At 35.4% G+C, this 21,380-nt stretch overlaps 1 protein-coding gene across 6 annotated transcripts in view; it reads left to right on the top strand.

Annotated features, from left to right (window-relative positions):
- Positions 1–21,380, top strand: part of LOC121672766 (zinc finger protein 770-like) — a 110,381-nt gene that overhangs the window by 33,551 nt on the left and 55,450 nt on the right. Inside the window, exon 3 of one of the 6 annotated variants that reach the window (XM_042045579.1) lies at positions 7,151–7,222. The exons of 4 other annotated variants lie outside the window; for them this stretch is intronic. In XM_042045579.1, coding sequence (XP_041901513.1) covers positions 7,151–7,185 — 35 coding nt within the window. In that variant the 3' untranslated portion in view covers positions 7,186–7,222. Of the gene's footprint in view, positions 1–5,589; positions 5,770–7,150; positions 7,223–21,380 lie in introns of those variants that run through there. One more of the 6 variants, XM_042045577.1, reaches the window with a different exon arrangement.

Here is a 21,380-nt window from a genome sequence, read left to right as displayed (position 1 = left end):
TGGGGTTTAGTTGATTTTCTAAAATAATTTTTAAATAATCTGCAAGATAAAATTTTAAACTTTAAAGCCCCTAGAGAACTTCAAAACTTCGTTCAAAACTTTTGCTTATCAGGATATAAAAACTTTAGGAACTTTGAAAATCAAAGTTTATTCTCTTTACCTAATAGTAATATTGCTGGAAGGAAAAAAAAGGTATTTTGAAGCTGTTGTTTCTGACATTTACAGAGTCCTGGCTTGTTTTAATCATTATGCCAGAAATGTAAGATACCAGATGATGGGGTGAAATTAGATGTAAGAAAAATAAGAGTATCTCTCCTATTTTACTGTCAAATATATCACAACTATATCACATCCATTTACTGATTCTATGCATGTAAATCTATTTGAGATGTACAAACAAGTCCCTGTTTGTGGCACAAAAGGATTAAGTGAGTTTGTAACTTCACATAGGATAGCAGAATTATAGAGGTTTATTTTCATGAGGTTCCTGTCTGAAGTTACAGATGCTCAGCACCTCTGAAAATGAGCTTCTGTTTGGAAGCAGGACAATAGTGAGAATAGTTAAGTAGAGCCCTGAAGAAGAATAGTTTGTTGAAGTGCATGTGTTGTTCCAGAAAGGAGCCTGAGATCAAATCTCTTTTGAGATTGCTCTTCTAAAAGCCATAACTTCATCATTTTAAAATAGTCCAGAGATCTTGTCATTTCCAAGCTTTTATGAAAAGAACAACTAATAGAAGCCACCCTAAGGCATTTTCTACAGTTATAAACATGAAGATAAACATATTCTAATTTAGCTGATTACTCTTTTTTCTTTTTCTATGCATTAACTACAGAATGTGCTTTGAATTCTTTTATATTATATCATGTAGCATAACTTACCTGCTGTGATTTAATCAAGTATTTGGGTCACTCAAACTATAATAGCAACAGAAATAATAAGGATTTCTATCTTTAGATGAGGCTTTTTTAATTTTCCTTTTCTTATTATTTTCTCTTCTTGTGATTGTTTGTATCTGTGATAGCATGCAAAGCACTTAAACTTTTGATCCTTTAAAGATTCGGAAACAGAAACCTCAGCTGTTTAACAGTGCTTTCATTAAAAGCATTGCTTGTCATTTTTGGCTTAACTTGTTTGAGAATACTTTATGCAGGAGTTTTGCAACTTCTAAAGCATGTTAGAATTTCATTTTGATAGAAACCATGCTGCATAATACTTCCTTGCCACAGAAATTAATGCTTATTCTGTAATAAGTTTAGCATAGGATGCATCTCAGAAAATGTCTTTAGCAAGTATGAATTGAAAGACACACTTTGGTGTTAGGCAGGAGTTAAGCACATTGCTTACAATATTCTTTTGCATTTTTTCATGGTTTTTACATTTCACTTTTTGTGAATATACTGCAGACAGGCTGAAAAGCTTTTCAGGAGTTCTCATCACTGAAGGCATACTCATTCATAGTCAATTATAATAAGACTTTACCAGTTCCAAGGTGCATTCATGTCATACTATAATAGATCTGCTCTAAGAGATGGTATGTTTCTAGCTCTGAGCTGGCTAGGAACATCAATTGATTATTTTAATCGTTGTAAGACACATTTCAAAAATATCCAGTCAGTGCCTTCCACTCTCATTTAGGAGAAAAAGTAAACAGTACACTTTCTGCAAGATGCTAAGACTTACATATGACTGCCCAAACATAGGAAGACTTATCATTCTGGAACACAAATGAAAGCTGTCCAAGAGCTGATGGAAGAGCATCACACAGCAGCTAGAAGAAGCCATGGAATTAGAAGCAAGAGCTTGGCCCATTTACATCAGAATAATTCTAGTGAGAGACCACAGTCTCTAGTTCATCCAAAGGATGGTCCCTGCTCTAATATGTAATTTGTCAAGACAGATAAAACAAGATCAAATTTGTTTTCAGCAAATACTAAGAACCTGAGCTATGAAAATGAAGTCAAACATCATTAGCCTCTGTTCTTTTGGGGTTTAGGTGGAATGAAATCCCAACGTATTGAAATTAACAGAAATTATGTTATTAACACCACTGGGAAAGAACTTAAGCACAGTTATCCCAGTTCAAAGGCACAATTTAATGCTTCAGTTTCAATAGGGATGATAGAAAAATGTGAGGCTTCATCTTGAAGTACTCCACTTGCTTGATCTTTTATGCTCTTCCATTTTGATCTCCTGGTTTGTTCTTTCTTTTAACTTCCATTAGTCCCTTATTATGGACCACATAAATTATGTCTCAGCCTGAGTCATGAAATACAAGAGTAAAACTTGAAGGCAAGCACAGTGAGCCAAGTGCAACAAAACAAGATGTAAAAATCAAGAGGCAGCAGTCTATAGTTTCTTGATCCAGAAAAAGGAGATGTGACTGACATAAACCAGAATATAGCAAGCAGGATTATAAAGCCAAAACTTCTGTTTAAAAAACTTATTATTCTGTGCTGAAAATACGATTGGTAGCCAGAAGTTGTAAGCAAAAACGTGTACAGAAATTCACAGCTTGGATTCTACTCGGTGTTATTTATTAAATCAGGAGCCACTAATATGTTTCTTTGTTCCCGCTGCAGAAGGAAAATAGTGGCATGGAAACAAAAGAAACTTGATAGACCACACACAGTCCACACACGGCATGGACAATGCAACACATCCCCCCTGCTGGTTGTTGCCAATATTTGAAAAAGAACAGGTTTTGTATCAACAAAAGGAATAGAGATACTGGAAAACAAAAAACTTTCTTTTTAGTTTCCTGATACTGTGAAGTACTGATGTGTCCCCTGAGAAGAGCTGAATGCTGTTTAATGCCATGGGAATCTGCATGGAGACAGCTGGCCTCCATTTAAGGTAGAGGTAGAGTCAGTGGCCAGAGCAGCACAGCTTTGATTCAGAAGAGAAGTTCAGCTTTGTGTTGGTATCAGGATTCCTAAACAAACTGGAACTTTCTTCTGAAGCATTATGCAAGCCAGTGATTATGATGGACCAGAGCTTGCATGATAAAGTCCAAAATTTGGGTTTAATTTCTTGAGACATTACAAAAACACTGTCACCTCTCATTGTACAGCACAGTTACTTCATTTTTAATTTGTAACAATGGGCTTTTTTTCAGTTAAAGAGAATGTCAGTGCCATTTGAAATGCTCACTGTCATTGACTGAGTAGGCTTAGATAGTTGTCCCCTCTGTCACTGACCTTGTGCAGTTTGTCCATGACTTCAATATGTTTGTGTAAGATCAGCAGATTCCATAGAAGACTTGTGGCCTCCTAACTATGTTATGTTTAAGCACCAAGAACATTTCATGTATTCAAATCATCCTTCATTTATTCATGTTTTACAGATGGTGTTCTGTCTTTCCTTTTATAAAAGCAGTCCTACGCTGGGCTTGGTGTATGTTTATCAGGGCTTTGTCCTGCACAGAATACACTTCTTTCATGTTGATTCCATGATGTCATAACATACATTTTAAAATTTAGCAAAATAGGAGAGAGAAAGAGGAAAGAAATGCAATACTTTTTCCTGGGTTCTTGGTGATGCATCACCTTTTAGTTTGAAAATAGAACATGAAGTAGCCTCTGTACATTCACTTCATGGTACACAAATCTGACCTATAGCAGTAATAACTTAGCCTTTTACTTTATATAAAATCAACTAAGAAATAACATTATTACTTGTACAGTTCCTATACTACACCACATGTTATCAGTTAGGAATAGCAAGATGGTACGATTAGAAATACTTATGCTTTAGGTACTGCAAAACACTCATAATTAATGTGGTTTGTAATGTAAACTCTAGTAATTTCTCTAGGACACAAAACAGCCATGAATTATTATTACATACTTTTCAGAAAGCCTTTCAGAATAAAAAAGGAAATTTATCACTTAAGAAAGTATTTGGGAGCTGTAGGAAATACTATGTTATCCTGTATTAGATTATACTTACATCAACAGGGAAAAAGATTTAAAAGAATGGGAAAACTATGACAGTAACATGTACAGCATTTAAAATTCTTCATGTATGTGTGCCTGTACCATGTAAATTGACTAATTTGAAATAGTATTTATTTTTAAGATATATAAATTAATGTGTTAATGAAAATTGCTCTAGAAAATGGGGCACCAGTTCAATACATATGCACATACTTAATCCACTCATATAAATGCTTATCTGCTTTTCTGAACTGCAGCTCACATTTAAAATTATCATGTTAAAGATGGTCCCATAAAAAGACTGGAAAACAATAAAAATCCTATAATGAATTTTAAGAGGTCTGAAGAATTAAGTATTAAATAATCAGAGAACTGTGATAACTACATTAAATCAGAAGTGAAGATCAGAAAATGAAATGAAATGTAAAAATTTTGTATTGTCCACACAAGAACAATTTATATCTAGAAATATATATAGAGAGAATTTATATAGAAATATATATATTCAGTGTAATTAACATATTTTGGGTAATTAGTTATTATGAGAATGATCAGCTTCCATGCCACAGTAATGTGCATAAAGTAGTCTCCTTTTCTTGTTTAAAAACATAGTGGGGGGGGATTTCTATGCTGCTTATGTCTGTATGATACATTTTTTTAAAATTTAGTGAATGCTGGCATTCAATTGCCTGGCAGGATGCAGAGATAGAGTATGCATCTAGGTAGATAGATATGAGTAGGTGCTCGGGAGAAACTTGATTTAGACTGTATAATATTCTTCCTTTTAAAAACCTAAGATAACCTACGGCAAATTCTTCACTGTCAATAATCCAGTTTTTTTAATACAAAAGTTCTCATCTACTTTTAAGTTTATTATGGCACCACAGAAGAATAACATTTACAGACTTAAAATATACAACTTTAAGATATGGCTATTACTAAAGCTTAAATATTATTTAAAGCACTTCACTTGTAATTACTGATAGAAATTTAATTTTTAATAACTATTCTGGAAAAAATATGTGAAGCCAGGTACTTTAAAATATGCCAAAATTATTTTATAATATTTTATCTTGTTGCCATTATATGAGTCAATTTGATTTTTCCCAGCTTGGAATATTAGACTAGACATGAAGGGCTAGGAACAGTCTTACAAGTTAAAAAAAGTATATATATATATATATATATATATGCACATGTATATCCTCTTGCTCTCCAATCTCTTCCAAGAAAGGTTTCCCATTGTCAGCCAACTGATCCTAATATCATCTTAAAGTAGAGAATATATTTTGAAGTACAGACTTCTTTTCCTTCATGCTGTTTTATGTAGGTAAATACAAGCCCTTTGTAGTTATATTTAGCTTAAGTACTAAGCTTTTCTTTTTACCTTTGTCTTGCTGAACTACTTAACATTTTCTGGGTTTTTCATGTGTTCATTATTTGCCTAAGCAGCCTGCAGTCACTTTCTTCCTGACGTTTTAAGAAATTTCAGGTGTTTTCTTCTAAGCTAGCATTCAGGCTCAGTGTTTTTAGAGACCATTTAAGTTTCTAGTATTATGAAGTATATCTAAAAGATATTATACTTCAGTTATCATCCAAAATGTTATTTGCATCTTGTTGCAACTCTGCAAACTCATCTTGGCTGTTTCTTAGTTTTCAGAGTGCTGCATTTGAAGTGTTCTGTCTATTCATGAAGTGGGAACAGCATGGCAATAGCTGCTCCAAACTCATTTTTCAATGTACCAGAATTCTATGTTGGAGAGACTGTACCAAGACAGAGAAAGCAAATTTTACCCCTATACTGCTGATATCGTACTTCACAGCCCATATCTCATCTACTATTCTGCCATCCGTTGCTTCACAGGAAACTAATGGGAGATGCATAATTTTTCTTGCAAAGGCTAAGTTATAGGACAGCTAAACAACTCTGCTTGATTTTCATATAGTTGCAAGTTAAATTGCAATACAGGAAATTGGGGACAAGTACATTTTTCATCTTGAATGATCAAATTCAACACTAGAGTTCTTGATACAGTTCTCAGGGAACAACCCTTCTGCCAAATTGTTCACCATGGCAAAAAAACAGACTCACAGACACACTGTAATCCTTAACAAGTATTTTGTAAAACAACTGCTGGTGTTCCTGCAGCAATACTTGTTAGTTTTACTAGTTGTGTTAAATTTGCAAAGTGACAATTCCATGTTAGCTCATTTGATAAATAGCCTTTGACCAGATATGAATCTTTTATCTCCTCCTACAGGCTAAACATTTCTGCATGTTTGGAATTATTTGCATTAACTTCATTAATCTGTTTCATGATCTTAAAGCTCCTTCGGGTGTTTTAATCTGGTGTTTGAGGTGACTTTCTTGATCATCCCCAAGCTTCATCCTGTAGTTGTGAACTGGAGTTGACTATTTCACTAGGTTGACCTAAAGCTCTTTGACTGTGATTGTTGTTGCTTGTCTTCTTTATGGATCACAGAGTTTATGTTAGATAAAACTCATAAAAAGTCAAGTAATGAACAGGAAAGAAATAGAATTTGTCTAAAATTTGCTAAAATGCTTTATTGTCCCTAAAAGCATAATCATGACCTTCTGTTGAAGTGGATAGAATTTGTAGCCACAGGGAACCTTTCACACAGATTTCATTGCAAGATTGAAGCTAAAAATGAAAGGCCAGATAGTTCACAGCCATTCTGCAGGCTGTGGACCAAAAAACTGTAACTACTGGAGTAAGTTCAAACTGTTAGCAACTAAAGACTGTCAACATTCTCAGTGTTCTGTCCATGCAGAGCTTGTTGAAAATTCATTAAATTCACCAGAATTAGTGTCATTTCCGGGGTAATATACAGCTTACTGTAGCAAAGAATTACCTGGAAGCAGTGATTCTACTATTCTGACTTACTTCTAATAAACACATTAATTGTATTGTGGATTTCCAATTTTATTCCTCAACTCTTTCTTTAGTAGTCATGTATTTACATACAAATGTTTTTAATATATGCCACTATTACCAACTTAAAAGCTATTTTTTCTTTCTTACATATTCTCACTGAGAAACAGAAGGTTCTAAAATTCCCAGTTACGTTTTTCATCTTGTGCCTTCAGAGGTATCACACTGGTGTCTTGTGTTGGAATTTTGTAAGCAGCAGTTTTAGTGAAGAAAAATAAAAAATATTCCTAGCTGTAGTACTCTTTATATTTTGATCTCAGGAGACCTTAGAAAGGAGTTTAGTTTCATCACCTGAATTTTACTGAGAAGCAACCTGGAGACAAGAGAAGGAGGTAATGACTTATTCACATTTTCTCAGTAAGCCTGTGACAGAAATTGAACTTTTGTCTCCTGAATTCTAGCCAAATATTTTCTCAAGCCTACTCTCCTTCTGCACAGGAGTGCAGATTCCAAAATGCCAAAAGACATAAAAAGCAGACAATGTAAACAGGTGCAAATGAACACACAGTTCATAAAATCCTGGCTCCATTTAAGTTGGTGGCAAAACTTCCTTCAGCTTTTATGGAGTCAGGATTTTCATCAGGTCAGACCATCTTTTAAAGACACATTTACACTAATGTGTCTATTCAGATCTCATCTCTTTTTTTTCCCCCATATACAGTTTGAGTTACCATAGGTTCTCTAATTAAACTTGATACATAATTTGCTGTCAGCTTATATTTCTGAACCAGACCTTAACACTATTCTTTGAATTCATTTTGCTTTAAAGAAAAAAATATGTGCTGCTTGTTCTGAAACACAGTAAGCTTGGTTTTTTCACCATCGTTCTGACAAATCTGTGTTCTTGGCTATGTTCCTTTGTATTTTCATTATATAGGTATTATTTTATCTGTTGGTGACAAATTTCACTGTTACTTATACATACTGTTCAATTAAATATATTTTCAGTTGTGTTGTGACCACAGAGTAGGATGAAGAGAGATGTGCTGTTGAAATTTTTAAGTGTGTTTTGGATTTAGAGCATACATGTTTGCTATAAAAAATTAATGATAGTGTTAAAGGTTACCACAAGTTAATTTTGCTCAGTAAGTAATGAACTTACTAATAATCCATGAGTTAGTAATTAAAAGTTTATATGAAGAACATGTTTTGCTTCTGTCATTAAAGTTTGGGGTAGTGGTTATGGCTGTTCAATGTCTCTGATTTTATTTGTTGCTTTTTTATATGGTTAAACTGAGCTTTTTCCTCCTTCAAATAATAGTCTGTGGCAGTGTGTAATAAGAATCCACTGAGACACAGAAGGCAAGGAAGTGACTTGGTGTCAAAATTAAATAATTTGTTATCAACAGGAAGGAATTGGTCTCTGCGTAACCAGTATCTTCCAAAAGTCCTGAGAAAGAAAGTACTTTTCTTTTCCTTAATGTTCAAAAGGAAGCTTACAAACAGCTGAAATCCATATAGTGAACTGTCATACAATCATAAAATAGTCCCATGCACTATTGATGGTGATTTACATAAAGTCAGTTGCGAGAGCAAATGTTTTCTTGAACAAATTATTTCTTGAGGACTATGTTCCTTTCTTCTCCTTTTAAACTACTCATCACTTTCAGAGAATTCTGCCTAGTACCTTACTTGATTAAAGTGGTTCCAAAACTAATGTGGCTTATTATTCCTCACAGGAGAGCCTACTCTGTTTGGAGAGAAATGGTGGCCAGGATCTAAGACAGGAAATGCTTATGAAAGATGAGAGAAATTCCACTGACCGTTGCATAAAATTGAAAAGGGAAAGTCAGAACAGGACAAATCAGATGTATAATGGCCATTTTGAAATAGTGGTGGTTTCCTGAGAAGCTGCCTTCCTTTTCAAACTTTAGAGATGAAAAGTATTGGTGAAAAAAACCCTGCACCAAATCACAGTATCCTTTCCAACATATCACCTGTAAAAATATACTGCTCTGATGTTAGAACAGTAAACTAGAAAATGACTGACACAGAAATTAAACACATCAGCTTGTCCTGCAAAAGTTAAATTATTACTGGTTCTGTGTGTTGTGCCATGGACGACACTGGGTATTTCATTTTTCTTTTGACAGTTTGGATTCAGGAGTTTGATCTGTTTTTCAACAACATGTTTGCTACAGAAAATATTTCATTCTACTGAGCTGACATACTGCTGAGCAGTGAAAGGTCCTAGCTTACATAATAGGGGTAAAGCTGTGCTCAATGTGGGAGATACTGACTGGTCACATGGTAACAGAAACTTCAATGCCATGTAAATTAAACTATAGATAAGCAAAGATAGAGTCTACTCTTACTATGATAGAATTAAGCCTTGCTTATTAAAATTGTTTTAGTGCCTGTAATAAAGACTAAAGACAAGAATTAAGCACTTTTGAAAATACTTTTATTGGCTTTAGTCCAGACTTGTCAATTCTTGCGTATATAAGACTAATCTTGCAAGTAAATCACCAGCAATGTATGCACATGACCTGTAGTCAAATTCATGAAAGAGTACCAGGAATGTGGAGTTGCATGGGCTGTGCTCTAAGAATTCATAGTAACAGTAGTGTAACCAGAGGAGCATTATCAAAGGTCACTGATGTGATTGTACTGCATATATCTAAGTCTTACGGTCAGAACAAATGTTAAAGTCATACTTCTATTATCCTTCCTAGTACAGCTATGTCAAACATAGGGTGGTACAAACATACACCAAACTATCTTCCTCTACATAGAGTACATTGTCTGATGTTTTTCCTTAATGTAACAGGCCAAAGCTCAGTGTGAACAGTGTGCCAGTCGTTGGCATTAGGTGAGGATATCCTATAAATGTTATCAGTACTTACCAGAAGAAAATTGGTTTTACAATGAGGGTGGTGAAATGCTGGAACAGGTTGACCAGAGAAAGGGTGAATTCCCCATCCTTGAAAACATTAAAGGTCAGGTTGGACAGGGCTCTGAGCAGCCTGATCTAGTTGAAGATCTCCCTGCTCATTGCAGAGAACTTGGGCTAGATAATCTTTAAAGGTCACTTCCAACCCAAACTATTCTATGATTCTATGATAAAAATTGAAAAATGGCTCTTGCTAAAAACATTTAATTTCTATCAAGTAGTAAGTGCTAGTTGAGAAGGCACATAATTGTCAACATTCAGGCATCTTTTATTTCTGACACTATTCTGTATTTATATAAGCAAGTGATAATTTCTTTTTCATATTAACAACGAGCAAAAAGTCAATATTGGGCCTTTATGCAGAATTTCATTGATTTCCTTTAACACTAGTGATACCTTTCCTGGAGTTATCTTAAGGCAGGATAGCTTTGCTTTGCTGTGCTGTGCTGGCTGACTTTATCTAGAAGAAATTTTCAATGATTTGAGAACTGTACAGATTTAAAGACCTGATTCTAATTGATGGTTAATCAATTTTGAACCAAAATCAGAAGAAGAAACAAAAGCTACTGCCTGGGTGGTCCTATTTCAATCTCTTAACATAGGTGGCTATGTCAAGTTAACTTTTTTATGTCCCACCAGCTAATATAGTTGCTTCTTCTAGGTAATTACAGGTATGTCTGTGATGGTACAGTGCCAGAAAACATTCTGAGTTGTCAGCATTCTCTGTACTGTCCCGTGCAGTTCCTCTCCACAGCACTTTGTGCAGTCTGTTGGAGGGTTACGGGCTGAACAAACTAGTGGGCCACTTAGGCAAAACTCTCATCTTTATTAGGTGGTTTGTTTGTTTTTTCAGTGCTTCCTAAAACCTTATCACGTGGTCTTGGGGTCATGATGACTTCACTGAAATTACTAGTTTTACCATTGTCTTCGAATCGAGTCAGAATTTTTTTCTTTAATCATGTTCCAAATTTAAAATATTTTTTGCATTTCTTGTCTTGATTAGCTTTTTTGCCAAAAACAAATTAACATGTTTAGCATTAAAATCAGCACCACAGAACCCCACACCTATAGAGGACAGTATGTGTGAAAGAAGAGAGCGCTCTAAACCATGCAGGTCACAGAGATCCACCTACAAGTGTCCCCAGTCCAGAGATTCAGTAGTTTGCTGCATGAATGTCTTTTCTTTAGCACTCTTCTGCAACATCCCTGTAGGCTACAAGCATGAGCTCTGCAGTCATGCTGCTACTGTTTGTGCATTAAACTATTTAAAACCCTTTAGCTGAACCCCAGAATACAGGAGGCAACCTCTTCCACCAAAATCCTTTCCCCACTTCCCATCTCTGCAATGTCTAACAAGGTTAGACATTCTAACTTCTGTGCCAGCAATCCTATAAATGTAGGGAAATATATCACTGTGAGTTAGTGCCTCTTGCTTTCACCAAAGCAGATGAAAGTTTACTTGGCAACCCTTTATTAATAATTGCATTAGCTAGAGCAGAACCAACATATTAGTCTTAGCTAAATTTGATTCTTTAGGGCTAAAAGTATGTGCATTTATCTTACCTAATAGTGTGTGTATAAAGTGCTTGCTCCATAAAAAATTATTTTCTATGGTGCATCCATTTAACTACATCAGCTACACATTGCCCACCAAATGTCACCACTAAGACTGCCAGTGACATGCATATCCTTGGGCAGATTTAAATAGCTTCCTTTATTTTAATTAACCTGTCAGAGACAGCTTCTTCATTTCCAACACTTAAAATTAAGCCTGGCCTAAAGTCTAAATTTAGCCCTCCAGTCGTGATAGATTTGAAGACCGGTCCCTTTCACAAGGGTTTTGAAATGCTCTCACAGTTGCAAACATAAGAGGAAATGCAGTCTACAAAGTAGCAGATCTGAGTAAGAAGCTTCCAGTTCATATTGCTGCTTTTCTGATTATAGCTGCTTCTAGTCTACTTCCTTTAAAACATCTTCCAAGCCAGAATTAGCAAGTGGCAAACTTCTGTATTTTGCATCTTTTTAAAATTAAACTTTTCTGAGCAATGGGAGTGACAAGGAAAAGTTTACTAGACAAAAAGATTGTAATATGTCTCTAAATAAAGTGTGTCTAAATCATTCTGCTGTTACAACTGTTGCATTTTAGCTTTGCGGTCTTTTAAGAACGTCAGTTAAATTTCCACCTGAAGCTGGTGTTTTGAGACTGGAAAACCATTCCAGAAGAATTGAAATAAGAAGGATTAGCTGACCATATAACGTGACAGTGCAATTAAGTTGTTTGCAGTAATAACTCATTTAACCAGAGACCTATTTAAATTCCTTGTTGCTGTTATAAAAAAGAGTGATGCGATTCACAGTTGCCTGGACAGCTCAGATAAAATCAATTTTGTCTAACTGCCTAGAAGAAGTTAACTGTTTTGTTTAACCTAATGACCTAGGTTCTTTTTGTTAGTTGACAGACACCTCCAAGGGACCCTTCATCCTATTTTAAAATGGGATTAATAATCTTTTAGCACAGAGGGCTGTTTCTCGTCAGATGTGTGGCTTTTAAACCATTAAATTACATAAGAATAACTCCATCCTAAATTTAAAACAAAATTTGTGCAAACCACTGGTTTTGAATTTGAATTTTCCTATTTTAAAAATGGTGTTTGTAACACTCATGACTTATACTAATGAATCACTAAATTCTTTTAAAGTAGTCCTCATAGATGCAATCAAGTCAGAATTAAAACATTAATTTTGAATAGTGTGAATTGTGTCATTTATTTCAACGGACAAATCATTTTGGTAGCTCTGTCACTATAGGTATCAGCCCTTCTTACTGTTCTGTGTCTGATTCTTTTAGAGAAAAGCTCAGCTAATAACTTTACTCAGCATCTCAAGCAGCCTAAGTGTTATGTTTCTCATCTAGCTGCCACATTTCCCAGCCATTCTGACTGCTTGACAAAATTGTGTATAAGTAAAAAATACCCAGGTCCTGCAAATGCGGTAGCAGTATAAATTATATTAATTTTACACTTGACTTTTCTATAGTGTATCTGACTCTTTATTTAGTAAGATAAAATAATATATTTCATTAAGGAGCTGCAGAATTCAAGGCTTGAGAATATACTAGGTTTTAACATGCCTATACAATTGATTTGTAACTATTTAATTGAAAAAAATTCAGTCTAATCACTTTTAGCACATGAGTTATATTCAGCCTGTAAACTCCTTATTATTCATATGCAGAGGGATGTGTCCAATGATTAAGACCCCAAGGATTTGATTGAAAGAATAATCTGCATTTCTAAAGAAAAAATAAGCGGTGGGGTATTTAATTCTTGATAGAAATGTTGTGATGCACATCAAAGCATCACTAACTCTTAGTTTTAAAAACAGTATCTGCAACTTGCTTGTCCATTGGCTGGTTCACTGCTATATCTGTAATGCACAGTCTTGATCTAATAATTGCTTATTATGCAGTTGTTTATCCACTCATTTGAAACATCCTGAAATTCAGTCTAGCTCAGCAAATTGCTGTGCTTAAGGCATTTTTACATTCTAGGAAATTATAATATCCCCAGAAGGCAAAGAATTAATAATAAAAATCCTCTTTTGTAAAAGATTATCATTGCAGAGCAAATGGAGCAGATCTTCTCTATCTTAGCACATTTAATATTCTCATTTTTTTCTATGAAAGTGTGATGAAAAGACTACATGGGGATCACTGTTTTATTAACTTGTTAAGAGACAAATTTACTGAACCAATGCAGCATATTGATTTCAGTGTCTGCTATATGGAAAAGCAGCAATAGTAATGGATGACTTCTAGACATTTCCATATGGAAGTTAGCTCATTCTTTAGGCACTCTGTGACCTTTGTTTTTCTGTTTAGGCTGGCACTAAGGAGTTAATGATTCAGATTACAAGGATGCTTTCTTGTTTATTACTTAGAAGTTTTTCCTGCCTTCCAAATGATTTATTCCTAGTATGACCACCCTTATTGAATACTTTGCAAAGGATCCACAGTTTGTCTCTTTCTATTGGAAACAGTATTCTGGCGAGTAGATTTCTGGTTTGATAGGCCATAAACAGAAATTATAACACTATATGCAGCACATTTTTCATCAGTTCTCAAATACTATTCAACTGATTAAGCATGCATCCATCTCTGGAGTGGGGGAGCTTAATCTAATTCTTAAAATCCATCACATAATACAGATTACTTGATCTAATTTCCTTTATAATTGCAAACATACAAAGGTAAGTATCATAGCTAAGATACTTAAAAAGAAGGAAAAAGGTAACAATCAAACAAAATTGAGTTGCAATCCTCTAGGTACTTTTCTTGAAATTTTTAAAGTCCACAAGCATAGCTGTCTTCCAAGTTTTATTTTTTGCTTTATATTTTGAGGAATTAGAGGATTCTTATTAATCTAGGAGCTCAGTGCTGCTTAGTCTAGGAGTTCAATGCTGATTTTATTTCCATTATTCATTTTCACATTGCAGCAGTCGAGCATCCAGCAAAAACCAGAGATTTCAGAGAGTATGCAGGCATTTGTGGTTCTTCACCCTACAAAATGAGTGATTCATGTAGGCAAGGGCTGAAATCGTAGCAACACAATTCAGAAATTAATCTTCATATAGCTGCACTCTTACCATATTTTTTTACAAAAAGGAAAGTTTGTAAGTTCCTTTCTCAACTGTCTATTTTGTATCTCTCAGAGGTTACAAGCCTTTCTACTAAGTAATATTAATAATCTAGACTAATAGTAATAATCATAATAATAGTAATAATAATAATCTTGCTAAAAATCTTATTAGCAACATTAAGTCTACACAGGTAAGTGGTTTATGGGAATTAATTATGTATTTTTGGGCCAAGCCATCAGAAATATCTTCTGGATGTTTTTATCAAGCCTAGCCTTAGAATCTGTACAATAGATAGTTTAAATTTTTATCCTGAGTTTCAAAAAGATGAATAATTACAGAAATAGAAAGATGGAAATTGAAATAGAAATGCATATAGGATTTCCAAGTAAGTAAAATTTACTTCTGACATAAATTTAGATCACTATTTATTATTTTTATGTAAGCTATCAGCAGAGGGGTTTCAGAAATAGCTCACTTATATGTTCTTGTGGATATACAGGATATACAGTGACCTACTTTGTGGACATGGACAGAACTGTGTCTGTAAAAGTATTTAAAGTGGGTCTCTAATGTAAAACATCATTTAAAAGAGTCTTATTGAAGCAGCATCTTTTACATAAGCTCTCAGATATACTAAAGTAGTAACAATTATTCATCAGGCAATCTCAAAGCATTTCACAAAGACGGGAAAGTACTTTTTTTTATTCTACAAAATGGAAGCATGAAATCTGGAGTTTGATTTTTTTGAAGGATCAAGTATTTCAGTTGCTTAGAAACACAAAAATGAGAGAGAAAGGTCCTTCCTTACACTTAAGGAGCCATGTGTCTATACACCACTGCAGCTTTTGCAAAATTAAATAAATCATAGCTCTATTCATGTTCATGAAGCCAAATAAATTGCCCAGGGTCTTCCAGCAACTCAGTGGCAGAGCTGGCAATGGCATTCCTGCCCCTTGGATTTTTATGCTGGGTCCTTTCCCCTTGACTGTCCCTTCATCAATGCATTGACTGAAATGCGAAATAATTGTTTTACCGATATCAACATTGGAGTAACAGGCAAGGAGAACTGAATATGAAGAGGTGGTTCATCTGAGGAACTTTGACAAGATGTGCAGAATGCAAGTGAGCCAGAAGCACTTTATGACACATTCAGAACCTGAATTACAGTTTTAGTAATCATCAGTTCCCCTTCTTCTCTGTCATTTCTTTATTTAATATATTGCATGGAAGAGACTTACCGTGCAAGTTTTATAAGCTTGCAATAAAAATATAACAACTGTTGTATTAAATTATTTAAGTAGTAAACCATTGTAAAAAGCAGACAAAGTTATATCAATGTGGAGACAGAAAAAATTATTGTGATGGAGTATAAAATATATTGTGCTGATTACTACAGAATTTTTGCCCAGTTTAGCATATTGTAAATCCTTGGTTGGCCTTAAGAATGAAACTGCATGTAGATTTTTTAAAAGAATTATGGCAAGTGATTAAGAAAAGTGAAGCTAAAATCAGATTTATAATTTAAAAACAAATCAGGAAAAATGTGACAGCAGACAAAAAATATTTAAGAGGTCAAAAGAGAGAATTGTGGCAGAGCAAAGGATCAGTGTATTTAAAATTTCCAGACTTCACCTGAGGGAGAGCTAGAATTCTGAAGGAAATGGATAACCAGCATTTTATTTTTAAGAAAGTAGATTATTATTTTATTCTTTAGTACTATGCTTTACTAAAGGGATGTACCAATAACTTTGAATCTGGCTGTATTTATATTAGTAGATTTGAAAGTGCTAGATTTACCAAAATCAGTAACTACAAAGGGAAACAAATATATTTAGCATGAAGTTCTGACTATAAATGATAAGAACCATTTAAGTTTCCTTTATTCTGCCTCTTTGCTCTTGGTAAGTCAAAAATGAAACTGATTAAAAGATGATGAATAACAATAATCATCATCATCCTCCTTTAGCATTTTCCTGTTTCACTTTTTTATCTTACCAGATTTTTTGGGACTTTTAATGACCCCAGGTGTTCTTGTGGCACATTGCAGATGAGTTTTCTTTGCCCTGAAAAGTGATTTGGCAGAAATTCAGCTAGGCAGAGCATATTTTGTTACTTTCCTTTCTACCAAAATGTGCTTTCTGCAAAAGAGAAAAAGAGGTGATGGCCTCCTTCTAATGAATCGTCATAGCAGTGGTGTAATTGAAAAACCACCTTGCAAGAGAAGCCTTTTTTAAAAAAAAGCCAACTCATTCAGCTAATGTAGAGTAGAAAATACTGGTAAGACCACTCTAGTGATGATCTTGCAGGTGTGATATTCCCTGACAAATTAAGGCCCAAGGCATAAAGTACCAGTGTTGACCAAAGAAAGGGCTGTATGGGCCTCTTATCTTTATTTTAAAACTTCATGAACAATTTATTTCTCTCTACCTGTACTGAAAAATTGTTAAAACCACATCTTAAACAGAACGAAGCACAAGGATAAGTTATGTTTTCACTGTGCCTGTTAGGCTGGGCTTCTGTTGGTGGAAAAAAGGTCACCCTTCCATCACTTGCACTTCATGTTTCTTAAAAGTGGTTAAAGCATCACATACATTTTTCTTCTGAGCATTTTCAATTTCATTAATCCAGTATCGCTTTGAGCTAACATGGTTCTTAACAGAGATGTAGCTTAAGGCTCCAGAAGCAGAAATTCCTGACAAAAGAACCAGTGATCCAGCAGAGGAGCTGTCAGTGCTTCTGACTGACCGGTCACCTGTGGGTCCTGGCCCACCTGAGGGGGCTGATCCAGCTGGGTGAACCTGAAACCTCTAAGCAACGGCCCAGATCTGGGCAGCTTTTCCATTTACTGCTGTGCTATGCTGTATACTTTAGCTGTCAACACAAAATATAAGAGTTACAGAAAGCAATGCAGTTTGTGCAGTCCCAAAAGGCATTCTATAAAGCTTTTTTGGTTTGTTTTTTTTCTTAAACAGATGTTTGAGACCATGTGTTTTGGTGGAGAAACATTCTTCTTTTTTAAAAAGATATATATTTGTGCAATAATTTAACTTAATGCAGACTTTTTTGATATACTGTGGTATAAAATATATTGCAATGTTTAATAAGAAATCATAATACAGTTAGATGTAGAACCTTATGACAGGTATAATAGACTATTTTGCCATGAAGTCCACAGGTATCTTTCAAATGACCTGTAAACAGCGTCACCTATTGATGGTGGAAGAAGAGCAGAGGCCTCCAAGCAGTGAAGTTGTTTAACACAGAGCGGGTGGAACGTGTGCAGCACTGCTCTTCTGGGACTGTGATTTTAATTTCCAGAGATCCAAGAGCAGCCCAAGCAAAAGGCTGGTTCAGTTCTTTGCCACTGTATTATTGTTTGGAAGTGTCCTCACTGTGGTACGCTCTCAAGAGAAGGGCTGTATGCTGGGTCAGAATTCGGGGTCAGTTGTTGGCTTTTCTACAAATTACCTTAACAAATCATGTAATTCTTCCAGTGTTTTCTATGGCTCAGTTTCCTACCTATCCAGTGTTCGTTTTTCAGCTCTCAGAGTTTTGTGTCAATGGTAAACTCTTGGTGGTAGACTTTGTCTGTTATTCAGTGTTTATTTAGTGCCTCATAAAATGACACCTAAGTCTTGCTGAAGGCTTTTGTAAATTATGCTATTAATAACTTCAAGTTAGAGCAAAAATGACTTGCAGCTCAGATAACTATGTGGCCAAGTTACAGACCCTTTTTCTTTCATTTTGCTGTTGTTTGACACAGCTGAATGACTCTCCCAATCCTCCTGTTCTGTAACAAACTATGAGCTCATATTACACAGGAAGCACTAGCACTGAGATTTATTTGTCATCCTTAGAGGCCATGAGAAGGAACAAAAGACTTTCATCCCTCTTTTTTTGTTCCTTGGCTGTAGGGAGTAAGAGGGTACTGATATCTTGGGTCACTGCCATACAGGATAAAAATCCAATTAATGTAAATCTGCCAGATCGAGGGGAAGCAAGTAGTGTGGCTATCAAGAGCCCACAAATTTCTGGGTGGATCATCAGCAACATCTGGCAGCACCGTTTCCCCATTAAAACAGAAGCTGGGTTTTGTTCCACCTCCAAATACTGGTCTACCCTTCTTTTTAGCCTGCTCTGGATAATTTTGCATAAGTTGTCAGTTGCAGCAGTAATGAAATTTTAGTCATTTGTTGAGTCAGCACAAAAGGCAGTGAATGCCATGACCACTGTTACATCTTCCAGGAAGCTTTGATTAAACTGCTGTGAAGCCAGGCCTGGATCAATATGAATGATCTTCATTGACCTAATAATGTATTTAACATGTTTGGTGCACTTTTATCTGTTTCTGTTAGAATACACTGTTTACATTAGTGCAGGAGATTGATTTAAAGTTTCAGAGTTCTTTACAATGGTAAACATTAGAAATAACCTCATTAGTTTGCACATGATACTATATATAAATATGTAATCTACCATGCAAGGTCCTCAATGTACCTTGTGTAAATTAGCATAGCTACCATTTATACTTGTTGAGAATCTGGCCTAGAAGCTGAAAACAATTATTCCATCAGTATTATTTTAAATGATCACGGCTTAACTTGACATAAAGCAAGGACCATATGATCTCTGTACTCAGTCAAAAGATGCTTACCACAACATCTTTTAGAAAGCTTTTCTATTATTTGTAGACTAAATTCTCCTACCAGCAGATGTATGTGGTGTCCTCTAGTTATATGAACATCTTTCTGTGGTCTGGCCTTTTGGATGCATTGTGTCCAGTCAGGTATTTCTTTAACCCACTGGCTTTGAAGACTATTTAGCAGACTTGAATAAACGAACAAATGTGGAAGCTGTACCAAACATATCACTTGGGGATGTCAAAGCACTTCACAAACATTGTTACAACTTAGTCCATGTGTAACCACCGAAGGACATATTTGCTTCAGTATGTCTCATGACAGCTTCTTAAAAAATATACTTAAGTGAATTTAACACTTGTGAAAGGTGCCAGATTGACAGGCCCTAGAGATAAAAGTTCCTGCATTACCAGCAGGCACAGCCGGGCTTCCCACACACACTGCCCCACCAATGTCCCCAACCCTACCTGGAGGGCACAGCAACCAACTGTCCTACAGCTTGCAAATCTGCCCATCTCATGCTCCTGGACTATGGGCCAAGAGTCAGTAGCTGCAAAGTGACCTAAGGGTGAAAAACCAAGTTCCATAATTACTGCACAGGTGCTGTTGCAGTTGATCATTTTCACACCAAGTTTTCAACTAGTCTGGAAAAGAAAAGTAAAGTACATGTTTATCTGATTTAGAGTACAACAAAAACATGTGTGTGAGCCTCTAGTGAATCCTGTGGTTCTATCTGCCCATATAGGCACATTCAGGTGAGACTATATGAGTGAACAAGTATATACACATACTGTGAAGTGCATTCTTAAATGCCTCCTGAAAAATGGGTCTTTACTACTTCCTATGTTTGTAATAGTCTGTCTCCATTCATAACTCATCCCTGCTTGGCGTCACTACAGCCCATCCTCCCCAGAGATTCTGGACACAGCTGGCATACAAATTCAATAACCATCCACCCCATAAAGAGATTGGATCGTTACAGGGTTGAAGGATAGCACGCAGGGAAAACCAGCTCATGATCTTTGCATTCTGTCATGGTTTTAGAAAAAGCACAAGTTCTTCTCTGAGTGATTGTACTCGTAAAGTTCAGTCCTCCATTCTCTTTGAAATTATATTTAGACTCACTGTGAGCATTGGAAGGGCATGCTTAAGTGTTTCTTTATTTAGTGCAGAAGGCTAATGACATTTTAAACAAAAGTGCACATTTATAACCTTGTATAGGCTGATTCTCAATCTGTATATAGGACATGACTAAAAACAGAACATTGGAAAACACACGGCTATGAGTTTTCATGTTCTGCTATTTTCTAAGCTGTAGCCAGCAGCTTGAAAGAATTATTATGGAAGCCAAATCTTAATTCTTTCTACTGAGAAACAGCCCTAATATGCAGAGGAGCTCAGCAACAAGTGTTTATCTTTAAAAGAGTCACATTTATTTCCGCTACTTGCTGTTGATATGCATGATAAAATACCTCATTGGACTGGTATTGTGTGCACTTTGGAAGGTAACTTCTCTATATCCAGAGAGAGTTGGGTGGCTTACACCTTTTTTAGGGATGGCATTTGGATCTGAAATTGTAATTGTTGTAAATATTCATCTATTTTATGATTATCATTGCCCTATTTTCTTTCCTTCTCATCATTTCTGGTGTATCTGTCACACTGTACAACTTTAGGAAGCATCCCTGCCAGCTAAGTCCATACTATAACTAAGATGAAGTTTAGGTTTCAAAATTTAGCAGGAAGCTCATGAGAGAATGTATACTTGGAAGAGGATGTTTTAAGATGGTAGTGTCCATGAACTCTGCTTGAATATGTTGCCTCACCCAGCCTCAGTTTTCCTGTGCAGGCTGTCTACTGTAAAAAAAAGACCATCTTCCCTTTTACAGGTTTGGTCTCTTTAGTACTGGTTTCATGTTTTTTTCAACCTAGTTTCAAATACTCAGTGTACCTGAGTCAGGTTTTCTTTTGGACTGTTTCTTTTTTTAATTTTTTTTCTGCTTGTATTTGTGTAGTACCCCAATTGCATTTTCTTTTCATTCATTTTATTCAGTAGTTCCTAATTTTACTTTTATCATGTTATAAATTTCACTTCCATCTGCTACTTTTTACCTGCCAGTACTATTAAGTCTTTTGTCATCAACCACCTCTTTAATATTTTTGACCTAGTAGCTTGCCTTTTGCTTTCAGAAAGACAAAAGGCTTTTCTTGTCTGCTAATGAGAGAGGAGGAGGGCAACACCAGCGACCTTCTCGTACAGAATGACAATGCTCCACTCCCATAAAGATGCAGAGGAAGAGAAAAAGATGTTTACCAGTT

This window comes from Corvus kubaryi, unplaced genomic scaffold, assembly GCF_017639235.1.
Source record: "Corvus kubaryi isolate FWS band 111438036 unplaced genomic scaffold, C.kubaryi_AGA036_p1.0 64946, whole genome shotgun sequence".
Lineage (NCBI taxonomy): Eukaryota > Metazoa > Chordata > Aves > Passeriformes > Corvidae > Corvus > Corvus kubaryi.
This window is presented reverse-complemented; position numbering and strand designations above follow the sequence as displayed.